This window comes from Magallana gigas, chromosome 4 (assembly GCF_963853765.1).
Source record: "Magallana gigas chromosome 4, xbMagGiga1.1, whole genome shotgun sequence".
Lineage (NCBI taxonomy): Eukaryota > Metazoa > Mollusca > Bivalvia > Ostreida > Ostreidae > Magallana > Magallana gigas.
Window position 1 is genome coordinate 34,739,677 of NC_088856.1, and position 19,988 is coordinate 34,759,664.

At 34.1% G+C, this 19,988-nt stretch overlaps 1 protein-coding gene across 5 annotated transcripts in view; it reads left to right on the top strand.

Moving 5' to 3' along the window:
- LOC105322368 (S-adenosylmethionine sensor upstream of mTORC1) overlaps nucleotides 1–19,988 on the top strand; it is a 38,053-nt gene that overhangs the window by 12,710 nt on the left and 5,355 nt on the right. For 4 of the 5 annotated variants that reach the window (XM_066082225.1, XM_066082228.1, XM_066082227.1 and 1 more), the window contains exons 4-5: nucleotides 4,719–4,802; nucleotides 18,451–18,565. In XM_066082225.1, the coding sequence (XP_065938297.1) occupies nucleotides 4,719–4,802; nucleotides 18,451–18,565 (199 nt within the window). The remainder of the gene's footprint in view (nucleotides 1–4,718; nucleotides 4,803–18,450; nucleotides 18,566–19,988) is intronic. The other variant, XM_066082230.1, reaches the window with a different exon arrangement.

The following is a 19,988-nucleotide window of genomic DNA, read 5'->3' on the forward strand; positions in this document are numbered from 1 at the left end:
TTTGTCATTTGTCATTTTTAGAGGGGACATTGATTGAAAATGTCAATTATTTTTTTCAATTTCATTTGTAAAAAAGAACAAACAACAACATTATAAATACTTTAAACTGCTCAATACTCCCCCAGTATTATAATTTGTATCACACAAACACAACACCAAACCTAATACTTATCATATGCCATCCAGTAATGAGGCATCTTGTCCAATTTTGAAGCATTGTTAATACTCACCTTAATTAATATCCAGTATTGAAGCATTGTCAGTACCTAATTTGTCCAACAGTGAAGCATTGTTAACACTCACCTATTTTGTCCAACAGTGAAGCATTGTGAATACTCACCTATTTTGTCCAACAGTGAAGCATTGTGAATACCCACCTATTTTGTCCAACAGTGAAGCATTGTGAATACCCACCTATTTTGTCCAACAGTGAAGCATTGTTATTACTCACCTATTTTGTCCAATAGTGAAGCATTGTGAATACTCACTTTATGCTGAAGTATTGCTTAATCTTACCCAGTGGTGTCCAGTATTAAAGCAACGTAGACTCCTTATTTGAAACATTGTTTATACTCTCATAATGTTGCCCAATTTTAAAGTATTGTTAAAGGCCAAAAAAATTTTCCGGGTGGTAAATCTCAGGGGGGGGGGGGGCTTATATTTTAGAGGTGTGAAAGCCTCCAGAGCTTGCAGTCTACCTTTTGTTGTGAATGCTGCTTACCTTTATACACAGGAAGCAAATTATTACACAGGAAATAAATAATTACTTGTAGTTAGAATTGGTCTTAGTTGAAATATCTTATTGTTCTAAATGTCCATATGAAGCGATTTTAAAATGGGGGCGTTTGTAAAATGTTCTCCCTTGAACAGTTGAATACTTACAATATGTTGTCCAGTATCGAAGCATTATTTATAGTAACCTTGTTTTATCAAGTATTGAGGCATTGTTAATACATGTATTCACCTAATGATGTTCACTATTAACCTAATAAAGGCATTGTTGATACCCACCTTATATTGTCTAGTGTTGAAGCATTGCTAATACTCACCTTATGTTGTCTAGTATTGAAGCATTGTTAATACCCACCTTATGGTGTCTAGTATTGAAGCATTGTAAAAGATCACCTTATATTTACGGTATTGAGGCATTGTTAATACATGTACTCAACTTATTAATTTTTCTATAGAGGTCTTACAATGAAAGTGAGTGTTGTAAGATAATATGATACTAGGATCGCACGAAAGACAATATGATCGGACAATTGAACGTGTGCGAAAGCGATTGGACGAGCGGCGCTCATCGTACGAATGCTCGCACAAGACAGAAAGGGTATATATACCACCCGTTTCCGACACTCTTGAGTAGACATAGCTGAATGCAAGAGATGATACCGCCCAAGAAGATGACAAAAGCAACTGCCAAAATCAAGGTCGATTGTGGCCTGAACCAGATATGCTTATATAGTGTACAATGTATATGGGAACTACCCCCCCCCCCCATTTTATTTTCGCTCATTTCGCTCTTTTTGTCATTAAGAAAATTAAAACTTGGCTAATTCCAATTTCTCACATTATCTCTCTCTTACCACAAGATTGCTGGGGCGAATTCAAGACGAGGCAAAACCGTAAGAAGAATTGAGCGAAAATATCACGGGACGAAAATAACCCTGTATCCAGTATATCTAATGGCAAAGCATGGAAACTGAAACTGATGAATCTTGCAATGATAGTAAAACGTTGCAAGATTGCATGAGACACGTTGAGCAACACTCTCATTGTCGCAAAACACACACATAAACAGCTGCGATTTATCCTACGATCTTTAAAAATCATACATCGTTCTGCGAGTACACAAAATGTTGTAAAACGTTCGCACTAATGTTCGTGCGTTGCATTGCAATAATTCAGATCGTATTCGTCGCGTCTGAATAGACGTCCAGTATTTTGAGGAGACTTGATGCGATCACAAAAACGCATGTATGAGCCCCTTTCACAATTGGCGCACGAGCACTTTACAACACTTTGCGATCGGAATGCTTTAGCTTCACACGAGTGCTCGCATCAAGTCTCCTCAAAATATTGGACATGCACACTATTCACACGCGACCGAATGCGATCCAAATTATCGCAGTGCAACGCACGAACGTTTTACGTTTTGTGTACTCGCAAGAGTGATGCACGATTTTTGAAGATCGTAAGATGAATCGCTGCTGTTTATGCATGTGTTTTGCGACCATGAGACTGTTGCTCAACATGTCTCATGTAATCTTGCAACGTTGTACTATCATTGCACGACTTATCACCAGATTTTTAATCATATTTGTCTACATGGTATGCTCATATATGACATCGCCATGTCACGTGACTTTCTAGACCAATCAGATACAAAAGAATAATCATATTGAGGTATAATAATAAATGCTGCTGCATATCTGTATCTTCTTGGGCGGCATCTTTTCTCGCTTTCAACTATGTCTACTGAATATGGGCGGTGTATATACCCCCTCTGACTCACACAATTATTCGTACCATGGAACGCATAATCGCACGTCCAATCACATTGGCGCACGTTCAATCGTCCGATCACCTGGTCTCTCGCGCGTTCCTATCGTATTATCTTTCAACAGTCGCTTTCATTGTACAACAGTCGCATACAGCCGGAAGATATATCGAAAGATTCAATGCGTTTACATCGCACAACGCTCGCTTAGATCGTGCGAAATTCGTACGAATATTTTTTTTATATGCGATTATTTCGGCAACAATTAACGATTCATATCTAATTTTTTCGGTCGCACGAATATTTTGTTGCTTCTGCTCGTGCGCCAATTGTGAAAGGGGCTTAACGTATGCGATAGCTCTTGCGAAGCCAAAAAATTCCGATCGCAAAGTGTTGTAAATTGCTCGTGCGCCAATTGTGAAGGGGGCTTTAAATAGATATCAACTATTGTTTAGTAAAAAAAAATAATCATGTACTAGTATTTTGGCTTTAAAGTTTGAATATACAAGTATTGAGATCTTTTTCCTCTCATTTTGGAGATATATGTAGTCTTACTCTAAAAATGACGACGACATCCACCCCTAATTATACACAGTGATTGGGCGTACTCTTTTATGAGATAATATATCTATAAACAAAAGAACAGTATTCACTACTAGAGGATAAATTCTGTGAAGAGCTTCAGTGTTGTATGTTGGGGAACTTGGTTCATATTGTAGCACCCACTGCCATTACTACCACTGATGCATGCGCGGATCTAGAGGGGAGAAGGTATTCGGGGGGAGGGGGGGGGGTCTGGACCCCCCTCCTTCAAAATTCAAACGTCTTGTAACTACATTATAAAATTACCAAAAATATGCCCCCCTGCAAACCCAAATAACCGACAGACACCCCCACCTTGGAAAAATTTTCTGGGTCCGCGCATACTAATGTCATCATCACTTACGATGTTTGATAAATAATTTTACTGAATCATTCTAGTATCGCATTAAAGATTCATAAACAATGCTGTTTGTCTTGGGAGGTTTAGACTGAGGATAGGTACCTACGATCTCCTGAGGTTTTTGTTTGTTAACAGTTTAACTATTCCTGGGTGGTTATATCTATAAATGTGCATATTTGGGCGTTAAAAGGTCGATAGTCAGGGTATTTTAATTGTTTCGATGTAATAAACAAAGTGATTTTTATCAATAATGTGATCACAATTTGATACGCTCAAGTTCTACTTTAAAGACAATGTTCGATTACATAACAGGTGTGGCAATGTCCTCATTTAGCGATATCTATTGTGTAGAAGAGAAACTTCCTTAACAACTGTTGTAGGAAGGGTGGGTGTGGGAAAAGAGTCAAAATCTAAAACCACATTTCATATTTCATTAGTTCTGTAAATTGACTCTCATGGTACACAGCTACCAATGTTTATCATCACCAATGATGAAGATGTATTTAAAAGAAGTACACATATATCAAATTTTAAACCTTAAACTTTTTGCGCATGAGTAATGATCATTTAATTTAAATGTTACATTAGATAACAAGGCTCGATTTTTTTCCTTACTAGTGTTTAAACATTTAAGGGTCCTTTACAGCACAGCACGTGGAATTACATAGATGTACCCTTTTCAGTCATTTTTAAATGTACCACATGCTAGAAAATAGTATTTTTTATAAAATAAAAATACAAATTTTCCCCATTTTAGAAACCTTTCTGAAAGTGTGGAGGAATATTAAAATATTATTATTTATTACACTTACAAATAATGCTTAACACAATACAAAAGAGAATGCCAATATTAAAATTCAAGACCTTGTAAATTAAGTCCAGCCAATTTTTGCTACAACTGTGTGTGTATGGGGGGGGGGGGGTCATGCAGGCAAAACATTTAGAAAAGTCAAAAATTCGTTGTTTCAGTATTTCATAAATTAAAGCACGGCAAAAGCTTGGACTTCAGCAGATGATACACAGTTCTATTTTTAATCTAATTTCTTAATTTCAGCCTTTTTATGGTCTATAGTAGTACATCTTTATTACACTTACGTACACTCATAATGAAATATGTCCATGAAGACACTCTTCACGTACGGACCTAGCTTCTTGCATTATAAACCGACTGGCAATCAGACAAACAATTTAAACAAAATCAGAATTGACAAATGTTCATTTGAGATGAGTTTTAAACCAAAATTTAAGATGTTTTCCTTTCTGGTATTTTCGAAGGCTGAGTAAGCAGACCGAGGAACCAGACATCACAACACACCATCACCAGCTAGAGAAGGTCCTCAGTGGTAGATATCTAGATATGTAAGTCGCATGAAAAGTTACATTAAAAATTTGGACGAGAGCGTACAAGCCCCCCCCCCCCCCCGGATTTTGAAATGACGTATCAACATATAGAAAATCTTTACATTTGAAAGTGTGCATCAGTACATGTAGATGTATAATTTAGAACTGCATTCTCTGACAAATAGATAATACAATGTATACATTAATCCACGTACTTGGTACTTATCGACTTTGTTTTATTTTTTGCTTTCTAAACATTACAACACGATCTCATATCTGTGCTAGCGCTATTTTTATCCGACATTGTGTGTACAGAACATAAACATTACGTAATTGCTGTCATTATATAAATAATATTAGATTTTTTTTTAATAATAATCCAATAAAAAAGCAAATAAAAAACGTTTTACTAAAAAGCAAATGAATTAAAAATAAAACGCCGTCAATACGATTCGAACACACTCTCCATCGATAAGGATGAACTACGAGCCTCCACCTACATGTATCTCAGTTAGCTACGTTGACACATTAGAGTATTGGTAAATAAATTTAACTGTTTGAAAAAATTCAAGTAAAACGTTTTTGGTGAAAACCTCGAATTTGACCTATTATGGGTCTAGACTCCATCCTAATAAATCAATCAGTAATAAATCAATAATAAAAATAGATATAAACTTATTCTTTAAATACAATTACTTATATGGTGGAGTGAAGACCCATTCATACCAAAATTTTGCAATTTAGAACAGTAAATGATCCAAGATTTTGGCATAAAACGCTTTGCAGCTTAATTTGGAAACTAATACCTGTCGTGTTTATAGAATGAAAGCACAGTATTGACTTCCATTGTGAAATTTATACTAAAAGCAATGCATTCAAGTCAAAAATTAATATTCTGACTTAAATTGAGAATTTTTTGTCTTCATTGCTCCGAGTGGGGGGATATAGAACGCCTTGTACGCCCCGTTTCTTTATCAGTTTAAACTTAACTATAACAGTTTATCAATTTAAACTTAAGTATTACAGTTTATTTAACAACAATAGTTAAGTTAAAATTGATAAATTTAAAACTTTTATGTAACACTAGTTTGAAACGCTTCTAGATTCTTATGTTTAAAAAAAAAGGCTTCAAAGTTTTGGGACGGAATACCATCGCCCTTTGAACTGTAGAAGATGGTCGTTTTATCGAAAATTGCAACATTGGATAACTAAAAAGTTTTCCAAGTGGTGAAATACCCTAGTAAGCCGTAGGTGAGAATCTAGAGGCTCGAGGGTCGTGACCATTTTTAGACTGTATTTATCTCCTTAAAAAGAAGAGCTCTATATGAAATATAGGAAAATGGCCAAATTAAAAAAAAAAAACCATAAGGATTTAAAAAAAAATAAAACATAAGGATTTAAAAAAAAATAAAGAATGATTTACATGGTTAATTTGTTGATCATCCAGTCTCATTAGGTAATGACAGGGTTCATCTGCTGTCTGTAAAAATACTTTATCATTTAACGTTTATAAAAAAAATCTGTGTTTATATAAACTGTTATATGAACTGTTATATAAACTGTTATATAAAAAAAACTTTCAAAAAAAAAAATTAAAAAAATAAAAAAAAAAAAAATATATATATATATATATATATATATATATATATATATATATATATATATATATATATATATATATATATATAAAACAGGTCATGATGAACCCTGAATGTTTATGAAGTCTTTGTTGTTGAAATACCGTAGGTGGGCCCAAGTAGTCTGATATGATGTGGACGTGCGCGTGCTCGGGTGAGATTTATGTAAGAGCGGAAATGTTAATATTGTTGTTTTTTTTTACTTTATGTGTTATTTATTTAATCAACAGACTGACTTAGCGACTATGTAATAGGCATGCTTAATGAGTTTGTATCCTGAGTCAGTGGTACAAAGCACGTACAGTGTACCCCAAAGAAGCATCTCTTTTCATTGTTATTTAGGTCTTCCTTCCGCTCAGTATTTTTGTCGTTTATCTCAGACTTGTAAATTAACAGGCGATAAGACGTCTGATATTTGATATACACTCTACATTCTACATCATATATATGATATAGAAATCCGGTGGTTTCGACTTTTTTTTTCTTTCCATTTTTACTTTATTAATGAAAATGTCGTAAAACGATAATAAGCAACGTTCTATGCTACGGTACCGTTACAAGTAACGTAAATGTAAAGTGAAACCTCCTCACTTTGACATTAATCAAGACTTCAGAGAACTTGAGAGGTTTTTCTGATTAGAAAGTTTGGTAAGAAATTATTCTAATCATGACTAAACTTTATGATCCAATGCTTTTGTGTATGTATAAATTATAGTTCAAGAAGAAAACAAACTACCGGTATTTTTGAAATGGTAGAGTGCCCAGGTTGCCCACAGAATCATATTTTTTTTCTAGCTGGGAAATTCAGGTGTCGGACCAATTTGCACATCATTGAAAATGTTTATATTCTCGGTCATTGTTAGAGAATGCTTTCCAGGATAGGTAGGAAGGACATCCTAACTAGGATGATTTAATGGAAGTACTGTGACAATGTTTGTTGTAAGTTTTTTTTAACTATAGTTGAATAATGCACTAGGGCTACCCATGTCCTTGTCACCCGAAACCTACAGATATAAAACGATTTATACGAAAATGGTGTAGGAGTTCTAGCGTTTGTTTTCCATCGGTCTAAGGTTGAGCTATTTGCATCTTCTTTGCTTAATTGACCGAGTAAATATACACTGTCTGGGGGAAAATGGGTTATTGAACTTAAATGCTTCAATTCAATTCTCGCTGACCTGCAGTAAAATGTAAACGGATGCCTCCCGATCGTTGTCAGAGTGTTTGCTTGATTTCCGTAAGGCACCTACTTTTACCGCCTATGAATAATCTGAATTGTTTGTTTTTTGAAAATTATCAATTTCCCTAAGTTAGTAGAGTTTCCTTCTCAGTAATGGAGCATTTTTCGACCCTGATTCCTTAAGATAGGACAGGAACCAGTAAAGTATCTTACCGAACTACTGACTATTCGGCATTGTCTTTGATTTGATATATTATATCATATATTTTTTCGATAGAAAAGGGTAGTATTCGTTCTCTTGAGAGCAAGGAGCAGACATATGCGTAATGACGGAAAGAGCAATAAACATTGCATAAATCTATTCATTAAAATCGTTATAGATTGATAAGCAGATATCTTAGAGGTCTTGAAAAAGTGAAGTCGTTCACCAAAATCCTCTGCGTGTGTCTCGCACAATTAGGTAGATATAACAAGAACAAATACAATGAACAGTAATAGATTTCTATCATAAACCCTTTACCGTATATAATGCATTAAGATGCTCACTTAGAGTTAAAACCGTATTAAGATGGTTCACTACACATTGAAATATGTTTTCTTTTCAAATCAGCAGTAAATTACTTCATTATGAAAGATAGCATGATGCATGAGAAGAATTAAGGTAAAAAAAAAAGGCGAACAGAAATGCAATTTTGATAGAAAAATTTGATTTTCAAAATTTTAGTTGAGTTAATATGAACAAGAGTCCCGGGTGGATTCGAACTTATTATCTGCGGTTTATAAGCCTGATAAGTTAACCACTGAGCTATATATATATGACGAAATTCAACCAAAACAATTGATACAAATTATTTAACAAAACATTTAACGCCATCATGTGTCGTTATGTATTGTCTTTAACAAAATATGTTTTGATTTAGTAAGGTACCTTAAGAAGTGCATACGTGTAAGTACATGCATGTAGATTGGGTTACATGACCGACACATGTACAGTGTAGGCGGTTTTGTGTCGATCGACGAGAACATTGACATTTTATTGTACATGTACATTACACAAATATTAAGACCAAAATTCCAATGAGGCGAAATGTATTAGATTGTAAGTGCTATTAAGACCAAAATTAAAAAATGAGGCAACATTTTTTTTAAGAAATGGCAAAAGTTAACGAAATTTTATCTCTTAGAAAGAATCAAAAGAAATCGAAGGTCAGTTGTTTAGTCTTGAATAAATGATTACTTGTAACAATTGGTACAAACAATTCATTACAATGTTTTTTTAATGTCTAGTATCTAGTGGATTGCTAGAGTGCGCAATCTGCCTTAGAACCTTAACTTTCTGAAACGCACCGAGAAACAGGGACGCGGGGGTTTGCTGTGTTTGCTGAATAAACAGACCCATTCAAGATGTTTATGTACGGAACCGGCAAAGAAACTAGTGCGTGGTGATCACTATGGAGACCAAGGATATTTGAGAAAAAAAAGTATTTTTGGACCAGCGGGTATAGTGCTCTCCTCTCTGAGTGGGGATTACTCGCCGACCGAGTCCACCACAGACTGGCTTCGTGGTAATCTCGGGATTTTCAGCAGTCGGAAATGGGTGTCTTTGCAAAAAGACATCCTTTTCACCTGTCGCTCCCACCTGAGACACTATCAACGTCTGTGGTTCGTCTTCCTGTGGCCAGATGGATTTGTATCAGATGTTCCTGCATCTATAATAAAACTGCTGCAAAATTGAATAAACATTTTTTTCTCTTCTCTCATTCTGTAATAACAAGTTGCCGTTGGCTCTGTTTTCTTGCTTCGGTGCTTGCTCTTGAATTTTGTTTTATTTTGCTGTCGTTATGAAACATACACACGATTATAATTACGTCGCTGGGAGAGGAAGTCTTGATGCAACTTGAGAATATGCCCCGACCACTCGCCTCTAAGACAGTAACCCAACTGCCACAAAACGTATTAAATTGGACAAATGTCGATCAAGCTATGTAAATTTTTAAGTTTTAAGTCCTGACTACTCGGTTAATGAGATGAACAGTTGTGTTATCTGGGTCAGCAAGGCCACTACGGACGACGGAAAGACATATGTCGGTCTGTCAGACTCAGCAGGGAAGGACTCCCAAACATAGAGTTGGGACAGAGTCCCTCCCTCTAGTCACCTGGGGTGGGATTGATATTTTAGTTTAAGAAATATTTCTTGTACGGATAACTTAAATATTTTATTTTCATGAGTGTCTGTTCGTTATTGTGCAGTTTTGTTTTACATGGAAAAATGTTAATTTTAAAAACAAAAGAAACATGATTTGTGTGATGAAAAAATAAATGCTTGTTCTGAAACGGGGTGTCAAATATATTAGTAGCTATTTAATACCATTTTGAATAAGTGACGTTTAATTTTTACCTGCTCAATGCTATGTTCTTTTGTGACAAGCTAAATATGAGCACAGTATTAGTATATTATCTTTGTCTTGGTCGATGATACAAAAACAAATAATAGACAGGCCCCTATTAGGTTAAGTTTCTTCAATGAAAACATTAATTTCTAAAAATCTATCCTTGATCAGTAATATATTGTAACAACGCTTTTGTAATATCCGTTTTGGTTAGTCGTATATGTACCTAATTTTGCCGTATCCCCGACCAATTCGCGTGAACCCATGCAGCGAATACCAGACAAAACAGAATGCAGACCTCAAAGTAAATGATTCCCAAAAACGAGCAAATTCTAATAATATATCATCGAAATCATTACTCTGGCGATAGCATTTAAGAAGAGGTGTACATAAAAGACTAGCGCCCCCTGTGATGGCGACGCTATGGTCGTCTGCAATGTCGTAAAGAGTTCTGACAGACACACAGACGCCATTCTCTGCTGCTGCATCAGTCACAAAATCAACGGGAACAACATATAAAATAGTTATTAACAAATATGGCTGATAAACATTCAACTTCCAATACACCGATCTACATTTCAAGACCAAATTTTCTGGAGGCGTGAAATTCGTGGCGCTAAAAATTTGAGGGGGTGACCTGCTTCAATTAGTTACTAATCAAAGATTGATTTATACTGTGATTATAAACTACATGTAGTTATATTTTTAAGATAAGTCGTGACTTTTCGATATCTAGTCCAACGCGTCGTCTATGGGCGCGAGCTCCTATAGCTAGTGTTTGTTAATAGACATCATGCAGAGAAAGTATGTTGTCAACCTAAATGAAAAAGAACAAAGTAGAAATTAGTTCATAAAAATGCCAAACACTTATACAATGTAATGGTACGAAAATAATGAGTTTTGTAATAGAAGCCAAAAATACAAGCGGAATGAATAGTCCATTTTTGTACGAAGCTGTCGTGAACAAAAACATACTATATTGCAATTCTGCCATCATAATGATCTGTGTTGTTGGAATTTTTGTTGTTCATTTGTTGTATTTTGTTTGTTTGTTTTTGTTGGTTTTTAAGGGGGGGGGGGCTCTCAGAATAGATTATTTTGAGTGTATTTAAAACTCCATGAAAAGATAGTACTTTTTGTTTTACCGATTAACCCCGACTTCATAAGCCAATCTGTATTATGATTTTTTTGTTAAATTAGACACACGTTGTTAAAAGTTGTTATATTCGGTTTAATTTAAAATATATATATATATATTTTTTTATTTCCTCGGTTCCTTTGCCACACATTTCCTTGGGATAATGGCATCGTGTTGACCAAACACGTTGTTTGATATCGTGATCGGTACATTTAAAACCAGGAAGGGGAAAAAGAAAGAAGCAATGAATCTGCATGGTGTTTAGTAGAAATATAGAAGTGGTGTTTTACGAAGGGACATAGTTCGAAAACAACAGTAAAATGTTATAGTAATTATAACGACCTCCCTACCCTGTTCTCTTTGTTTAGAATAGCAGGGATATCATACAATTTTCTTCGTAGGCGTTCAGTATCTATTGTTTGACAATTTTTAATGACACCTGTATGTGAAAAGTTACACATGTATACATGTACTTTTTCAAATGCATGGAGCGATTGTTTCTTGGTTTTATTTTTTTCCTTGATGTTTTTGTTTTCTGCTCCTACAATGATTTATCACTTATCTTGTGACGTCACAATTGCCAAACAAACAATTACTAGATAAGTATTTAAGTGAATGACCAAACGCACCCCCTACCCCGAGCCCAGGGAGGAAAAATATGGAAAAAAAGATTGTACAGAAAGGCAAGTATTATAAATGATAATCAATTTTTATTTGTTCGAAGCATATTCAAGATTTTGGGTCGAAAGGGGTAGATCCACTGCTGGGGATCACATATACTACAACTCAAGGCAACTAGTATATTTTGGACTCAGACTATTAGTCGGTATTTAGATGTGTTTGTTATTTTGGACTCGGACTATTAGCCGGTATTTAGATGTTTTTGTTATTTTGGACTCAGACTATTAGCCGGTATTGAGATGTTTTTGTTATCTTGGACTCAGACTATAAGCTGGTATTTAGATGTTTTTGCTATTTTGGACTCGGACTATTAGCCGGCATTGAGATGTTTGTTATTTTGGACTCAGACTATTAACTGGTATTGAGATGTTTGTTATTTTGGACTCAGACTATTAGCCGGTATTTAGATGTTTGTTATTAGGTTCCTGGGAGTTAGAGGCACGAAGGGGTTCAAACTTAAAGTCATTGGATAGAAATGGAGCTACATTAACGGGAGCGTATATATATGGGTTTTTTTTTCTATATTTTTATGATGACAAATTGAATTAATATTGTCACTTTGTTTTGTAATCATAAAATATATACTGTATGATTTACCTAAAGCAACACAATGTTCTGTTTTTAAATCTTTATCATCAATATTATTAATGCATAATGTGGTGTGTTGAAACCACTTTAAGATAATCAAAGTACTGAAAGTACTGAAAAGCGCTAACCCAGATTCTCTATGCATATAGCAGATATATGTATATACCAGTTCAGCTTCTGTATAAGCACTGTATTTCCTCATCACTGCATTGCAGTCCCTGCAATGATGTATGTAAGCCCTGTACATTAGATTCACAATAGCCCGTGCAATTATGTGCATAAATCCCTGAAACTGGTTCCAATACCAGTTTAAATGATGTATACTTGTGCTCATTATTTGATGCATCAGAAGTAGAAGAGCACTGAGCTATGCTTAGCGCTTTTAAAAAAGGCGAAACATGAGCCAAAATGTATCGTTGTTGCTAACAATGATAAGGATTTTATGTTCGGTGAACACTCAAAGATATTTGTTGCTCTGACATTCTGAACGGGGGGATCTGGCTGGCCTTATACACCCATCTTCTTTTTAAACAATATCTTCCCAACCCCTGTTTCCTGTTGTGACGTACCTGGCGGTCGATAAATCCAATTGATATCAAAGGAAGAGGGATTGGGTCATGCTAATTGAATGAAGTATAAAAAAAACCAGATGCAGTTTTAGATTTGTTGCAGTTTCGAACCCCAAAAGGCCTAGCTTGCCATACCGCCAGAACAGTCAACGATGTCATAGTTTGAACTTAACCCTTTCCGAGTAAAAACAGAGTTCATCAGAATTGTGCATGAATATTTTAGTTTAAGACAGCATTTTATTGGTTCTTGACAAGATTTATGATAAATTAAGACATATAACAATAATAAAAAAAGTACAAGATCTTTTGTACATGTGTTTGTTAATTCATCGTATGCTCTTCTTTAAAATGGTTTCGTTTAGGATTGGTTATACAATCTGAAACCTTTTTGTTGAAAGTTTTTAACGAACACAACAAAGAATTAATACCTATTTATGAAAACATCGTATTTATATCGATCATGTAACATTGATTCTTTATGACTGCAGCGCTTGCGAGATAATCATCTTTTTTAACGAGGGCATTCGCTTAATTTCAGATAACAGAGACAAACATCTCAGTTTTTTTATCGTGGAACAGAGGTCACAAGGAAAATAAAATTAAATAATATGTTTATGATGACAGTTATATAATTCAAATTTTAAGTCAAGCTACATGTAACAGACGGCTGATGTTATAGAACAGGGCAGGCTACGGTCTGACATACACGTACAAGTTGTTGGTGTGTCGCCGGACGACAGGAATTATGATTAAATATATAGATTATTGAAAGGTCGGAATGTAAAACAAAACAAAAAATAAAGTTATTGTAGTTTTTGGTGGTTTATGTCGGTATGAATGTAGCGAGAACTGCAGAAAACCTGCACAAGAGAGAGCAAATTTGATTTTTTTCCTTAAGTTTCACAGTCATATTAGCCTGTATGAAATACCAAAATGAAAGTGAGATCAATTGTTTTACATCTCTGAATCTCTTTTTAGTTTTCTAAATAGCTTGAGAAAAGGACATGAATATTCATAAACATTTGCTTTTTTGCAGTATTTATGTCTGTGATAAACTATAAAACACATTTGCAACGTATAGTTTAATACATTTCATTATGTAAAACATAACGTAATGTGGGTAGCAAGAAGCGATTTTCATAGTTATACGAAATAAAAATAACGTATTAATGTCAAATATTTTATCGTGCATTTTATTTGAAATATTAAAAATTTTATGAATATAAGTAAGCATTTGCTTAAAAACGTTTATAAATGTAAGCTATAAGGAATCATTCTTTGAATTCTAATATTACGAGGTGATGGTTATCGTCGAGGCGTGAAATATATCATAAAGCCATTCGGGATTTATTGGATTTTATCGCATCCGATCGAAATTATCACCTAATAATGCTCAAAGAAGGATTCCTTATGACTTAATTGTCAGTCGTTGTGTAGTTGTATAGACTTTGTATAGAAGAAGCATATAATTTTTCGATACATATCCATCATATACTTCAACTATATGTAAGTGTGACGTCAGTCCGTGCATTCTGTGCTTCGTTAGTCCGTGCATTCTGTGCTTCGTCAGTCCGTGCAGTCTTTGCTTCGTCAGTCCGTGCAGTCTTTGCTTTGTCAGTCCGTGAAGTCTGTGCTTCAATGTAGCTTCGATCCATCGATCATGAAATAATAATAAAACTCTCAAAAATATATATGGAATGGAACAAAATTTGTCATTGTTAACCACATTTATAAGTCACCGAACGGTGAAAGCGGGAGGGGGTAGGACTATTGTTTTTATTGCTGCCTTTACGTCTGTCTGTCAGCGTTCTGATTGTCCATGCTTTTGTTTCGTTATGGTTCGGAAATTTATTTGAAACTTGCTTTCGGGGAACTAGAAACTTGCCGACTCCCTCAATGGTATACTTTAATTGTATACTGATACCATTTAAATTTACAAAGAACTAAATAGTTGATTGAGCTGCATCACAAGATGGTTACATTAGAAACATTCGAAACTGATTTCATGAGTTTTTGCACCTCTTCGCTTCACTTTATGGTGTTAAAGAGACAATTGCTTTGGCCTTTTTATTGTATTTTTTAACTTTCTACAAGGTAGGGTTAAAACTTTGTTCATTTTAAACATGATCAATAACTAAATACATTGCCATTGATATTTACTGGGGCCAAGATGTGTAATTTGACTACAGGGCGTGTTGAACATGTAATAAGATGACGAAACGAACTTATTGTTTATCATCCATCCCAATGACTGTTTATCATCCATCCCAATAACTGTTTATTATCCATCCCAATGACTGTTTATCATCATCCATCCCAATGACCGTGGAGACGTTATCCTGAAAGATGTATGTGACGCGTGCCCTTTGGTTCAAAGTCTCACCGAGAACTTTAGAGTAGGAAGTACTGTTTATTTGTCACACCCCTCCCAACCTGTTCACCGAGCGAGTGGCGTTGATGGGTTGGGTGAATTCTCGCTAAAACGAGATTACGAGAAGGAACAGCAGAAATTTCTATAACCAACGGTGTATTTGGAACAATTTGAGCATTTGATGATTATGATTGAAGTAATTTACTTCTAATGAAACAGCCATGATTTGTACCGAAAATAATGAGCATTTGTAGGCTTTAGAGTTTAATAATTTTGCGGTAAAAGTATTCTGATATTGTATAAGAAGTTGGATACGATGATGACACTTAAAATAGTAGTACACTGCACCCAAGGTCAATGGGTTATTAAAAAAAAACCTCTAAATGTTTTGAAAATTCGTTTTTAGGCTTTAGTTAACGGCTTGTAATTGATCATAGCAAAGTAATGTTAATCTTTTTCACGCTTTTCTGTAATCCCCTGTCAGAAACATTTTTATTTTGAATATTTTTCCCGGAAGAATGTTATTTTTTTTTTTACAGCTCTTGTCAACGAGAATTTGTTTGTTGTTCTTCTCGGTTGCCTAGCGACTTATCTGTAGACAAGAAGGACGAAGGAAAATGGATTTGAAACTTAATTCGTAATTTGCAGAAAACAAACATTCATCTGTGGAGCGCGCGGTGTTGTATTGATTTTTTGTGTGTTTGTTTTTAGTCGCTGTTTACTCTGGGTATTTGTATGTATAGGCAGCAAATCTTGGCTATATTGATTAGCTCTTATCTTCTTTTTCAAGCATGCGTTCTGTCAATAAAACAACGAAATTTGTAGTGATGCATCCAGATCCAGGGAAAATTTACTGAAATTAGAAAACGCTGTCCGTGACAAAATTTTATATCTTTTTTACCCTATATGTGATGATCACGAATAGGCGAGTTTGTTGTAACTGGATAATAAAAAAGTGGATTATAAAATTTCATTTTGCGAAAATTAAAAATATTTGATATGATGTGATCATATGAGAGAGAAAACCCCAAATAAACGCTAAAACCTTTTTTTAAAATAAAATGTTTCATATTTTTGTATTTACATCGTAAAACGTAGCATAATACAGTAAAACACATTTATAGCGAACACGCTTATATTGAATTGACGCTTACAGCGAAATGGTTTTCATTCCCTAAGACTTAGTAACATGTTGTAAACTTAACGGATATAACGAATTACGCTTATAGCGAAGCCCAAATCATTCCTTCCCTGGCACTTCGTTATAAGCATGTTTTATCGCATTGATTTCTGTCGTAGATATACAAGCCAAACAACACGAATAAAAGCGAATATCAGCTATATTTATATGATACGAACAATGAGAATATCAGCTATATACTAGTAATAAAAATGAACAGAATATCAGCGCTATTACACAAATAAAAGAGAGTATCAGGGGTTTTTTTATACGAAAAAAATTATGTATACATCTATACAATTATACATTTATACGAAAAATTATACAATCAGCTATATGATATGAAAAAAAGAATATCAGCTATATATTACTACTAGATATATGATACGAATAAAAGAAAACAACACTTATATAATACAAATGCAAGGAAATATCAGCTATTTGATACGAATAAAAGAATATATTAGCTATATGATACGAATAGCTCTATTATACGACGAAAAGAGAATATCAGCTATGCTATAGAAAACGAATAACTAACGATGGAAACCCACACCCATGATGTTGAGTTTTAGTGAATGTCTTTTAGTTACGATATGATTATGTACCCTACACTCATATTGTATATAAAATATCAGTGACTAAGAGTTTTTACCCCCTGAAAAGCTATAAAGATTAAATTGTAATTGTTTATTGCATTTTCAATTTATATCGTTGTAATTGTTTATCGCTATTAAAGGTTTATCGCTACCAAACAAAACCCTTGGAATCAGGGCCCAGCCAATAAACTCGTACTAGAGAAAGTGCGTTTGGTATGCTGCAGTTAAAATCTCCGCAAAATGTAGTACAGATAAAGTAAGTTAGGTTAAATGTAAATGTAGACGCATTATGATTTGTAAGAATGTAGCTTGGTTGAAGTCAATAACCTTTCGCAGTACCCTACATTACCTGTCGCAGTACCCATACGGTTACAGCGTCGTTCCTGTGTGAGTTCGATGCCCGGCCTCAATAGACCGACGTCATAAAATATTAAAACAGGTACAAACTGCTGTTCCCTTGTTCAGCGTCCATCAGTTGTATATAGTTCTAACATGTATATCTGTATTGCATAATAAAAGTTTATTCGAAAAAGAACAAATCGTAATCAAACCAATTTGATTAATGTGTCGTCGTCTTATATATGCAGTCCTTTAACGTTTTAAAACATTGCATGAAAAATATATTATTTAAAAGTGTTGAGTGCATTTAGGGGAAGAGTTTAGTAAAAATAAAAGCATCCAATGATGCCTAGAATTTGATGTCTATTATGCATTTTACTGTTTGTATTTACACTTCCATCTGAATATTTTGAAACTTATTCATTTATATAACATGAAATTTAAAAAAATGAATAGAAGTAGTTTTAAATCTGAAGCTTTGTGTGCATAAGGTGGCTCGAATCGCCGATATATTATTTTATTGATGAAAGATGTCAATAAGCGATCGTCTTTTTATATAGATATTCTTTTATTTAAAGAAATAAAAATAAAAAGTTTACCTGACATTTATTTGCATAATAATATTACCAGATAATTACATCATGCCTGAAATGACACTCTAGATTATTTTGTTTGCTGGCTAGCATTTTATTTCACCTTTTTCAGCAGCACCCCCCCCCCCTCCCCTATAAAAAAATCGCATAAAATTATTAAGAGCTTAAAGTCTACTTCTTGTGGTATTCAAATTTTCAGAAAGAATACTGTATGGATCCATCATATCATATATGTTGGTGTGTCAATCCACCTTAAACAACCCGGAAACAGACCTATCTATACATAAACCCTAATCGACCCCACCACTCCCCCCATACGAAAAAAAATATATAAAAGGTTTTTGGGTTTTGGGTTTTTTTTTTTAAACTATATTAATTATTTATATAAATATTTTTTTCAGAAGCACCTCTCTACATGAGAAACCACTTGTTCTTGACGTTGGAAGTTGTTACAATCCCTTCAAGCTAATGGAGGAGTTCAAGGTCATTGGTATTGACCTTCACCCTGCGACAGAGGTCTGTCTGTTATACTCAGAAAACGTCTACTTCAGCAAAACTCTGTCATTCTCAATACTAACCAGCATTTTCTTATTTCTACCCAATTCAAAACAGCAAGGGGTCGTTCTTTTGAAAGTTGCTTGTGAATTTGAATATTTTTCGATCCAATTTCCAAACAAAATGTTCCATTACGTAATAATGTTTTTATCTTTTGATCAAGAAATGATCTTATCAATAAATTTGACGGTGCAAGTCAATTGATTTGTTTGCATGAAGTTGACCTTTTCTTCTCTCCACGCGCTTTGAAAGCATCCAAGTTTTTCTCATAAATTTACATTGTAAAGGAGAAGAAAGATGGTTTATTTTCTACAAGTCAAACAAACATTTAATTTTTAGCATCATAATTAAATAATATGTATTTTATGCAGTATTTTATAAGTACTTAATACCGAGTGCAAGCATCTATCCTTTTCACTAATATGAATTATATTTTCAGTTTAAAATGTTGTTCATATAATTTTGTACATTAATAAATAATGCATATTTATATTGATGAACAATTAGTTTCAAATCTAGGAAATAACCGATTCGAAAGCTGCTTACGTTATAACTGAAAATTGGTCATAAATTTTATGTTATCCATTCCTACGTTGACTCGAGCATTTTTTGTGTATACCCACGTACCTGTAAATGTTTCCTTAATGCTGACAGACATTTCATCGCATATTTTTATCGAGATTATAGAACATTTTATCCAAAAACTTACTTATAGGGACAAGTAATATAATTTACTGTATATACATTAATGTATTAACTGATCTTCTTTTTTAACGTGCGCCTTCTTGTATCAAATTTCAATTCACTTTAACGAGCTTGCAGTTTCAAACTCCAACCATTAAGTTTAATAGGAATTTGAACGAAGCATTTTATCCAAGGTTTTTCCAATGTTATCTTTCATTGTTGGTTTGTGTACGCCAGTTTTTATGTATTTTTTGGTCGATGATTAAAAATTTGTATGTCTTTGAAGTGAGATTGTTGAATTGCAGTACACGATTGCAAAATATTCCAAAGACGAGAGGTCATTAACAAACCGCGGTCTTTGAAGTCCTTGAAAAGATCTCTGCTGTATGTTGATTATGTTCGCCCTTCCTCTTAAAACCTCAACAATTTCATTATTTTCTTTAAAAATGGATGACAGCATATCTTTGTCATTAGTTTTTTGTTAGCAACGGCTTCGCGCTCATATAATACAGGATTAATCTGTATAGAAAATAGGAGATCTAAATAAAAGCCTACGTTTGTTTGCTCTGAAATGTCAACACATCCACAAACAATTGAAAAAAAAAGATATTAAGAGTAATATAAATTCGAGCTAGCTTGTAATCAATAAATATCAATATTTGAAATACTTCTTTTATATTGGCACGAAATTTGAGACAGT